This window comes from Egretta garzetta, unplaced genomic scaffold (genome assembly GCF_000687185.1).
Source record: "Egretta garzetta isolate BGI_Z169 unplaced genomic scaffold, ASM68718v1 scaffold1162, whole genome shotgun sequence".
In the NCBI taxonomy this organism is placed as follows: Eukaryota; Metazoa; Chordata; class Aves; order Pelecaniformes; family Ardeidae; genus Egretta; species Egretta garzetta.
In genome coordinates this window covers 47,867-49,109 of record NW_009258878.1, presented here as the reverse complement: position 1 = coordinate 49,109, position 1,243 = coordinate 47,867, and the positions used below count along the sequence as shown (strand labels likewise).

The 1,243-nt window shown below is 63.8% G+C and overlaps 1 protein-coding gene across 1 annotated transcript in view; it reads left to right on the top strand.

Annotated features, from left to right (window-relative positions):
- Positions 1 to 2: 2 nt before the first annotated feature.
- RETSAT (retinol saturase) overlaps positions 3 to 1,243 on the top strand; it is a gene marked incomplete at its 5' end in the record, with an annotated part of 6,404 nt that continues 5,163 nt past the window's right edge. The window contains 2 exons of the mRNA XM_035889428.1: positions 3 to 159; positions 832 to 1,134. Of these exons, the coding sequence (XP_035745321.1) occupies positions 3 to 159; positions 832 to 1,134 (460 nt within the window). The remainder of the gene's footprint in view (positions 160 to 831; positions 1,135 to 1,243) is intronic.

Here is a 1,243-nt window from a genome sequence, read left to right as displayed (position 1 = left end):
GGGGGCTCGAGGCCATCGTGGTGGGCAGCGGCATCGGGGGCCTGGCGGCTGCCGCGCTCCTGGCCAAGGTGGGCAAGCGGGTGCTGGTGCTGGAGCAGCACGGGAAGCTGGGGGGCTGCTGCCACACCTTCAGCGAGAAGGGCTTCGAGTTCGACACCGGTATGGCCCCCGGGAGGCATTTGGGGTGTCCCAAATTCACCCCTGGCTCATTGCGGGGCGGGGGCTCAGCTGCAGGGTGGGGGCACAGAGCTTTGGGTGGGAACTGCACCCCCCCAGCACCTGCGGGGGCTGAGCGGGCTTCGGCAGCACCCGCCCTGGGTTATACAAGCGCCTTTTCCGCATGAGCGATGGGAACCCACGCACCTTCCCTCGCCCCGAAACCCTCCTGCTGACGGATGAGGTGCCGCTGGTCGCCCCCCCGGCGCTGCAACACCCCAACCCCATAGAATTCCCTGTATCCAGCTCAACCCCTATGGAATTGCCCACCCGGGGGGCGTCAGGGCATCTCGGCAAACTCCTTCCAGCAAGGCAAAGTCCGGCTCCGCGGGTCTCAAGCCGCGCAGGATCAATTATTTACAGTGGGGCAAAAATAATCGACCTATAACAAAATTCCTCAAAGCTGCTTAAAACCCCGCCCTCAGCGGGTGCTTCGTGTCCCCCTCGCCCTGGAACGGGAGGCGCGGGGCTCTGGGCTTTTCCCTTTTCCCTCCGTACGGAGCTGCCGGGGCGGCGCGGGGAAATAAAACAAGGGTCCTGTGTGCCCGGGGGTGTGGAAAAAAGGAAACCACCCCCCCCACCCCCCCCCAAATAAATTAAAAATGCATTTTTCAGGTATCCACTACGTGGGGGAGATGCAGGAGGGCTCCATCGCCCGCTTCATGCTGGACCGGCGGCCGGAGGGGCAGCTGGAGTGGGCTCCGCTGCCGGCCGTCTACGACATCGTGGTTTTGGGGGAGCCCGGCCGTGGCAGGACGTACCGCATTTGTTCCGGGAATAAGGAATATTTCCAGGGCTTGAAGGAGCAGTTCCCCGGGGAGGGGGCTGCCATCGATGAGTTCGAGAGGCTGGTGAAGGTAGAGGAGGCTTCGGCTTCACCACGGGGGGATTTTTTGGGCTCTGATCCCTCTTTGCGGGGTCCTGGGAGGAGGGTTCCCTGCCCAAAGTTTTAACTCCGCTCCCCACGGATGCTCGGGGTCCCCCAGGATATGCTGGCACCCCTGTGAGTCCACCCCCCCCACCCCCC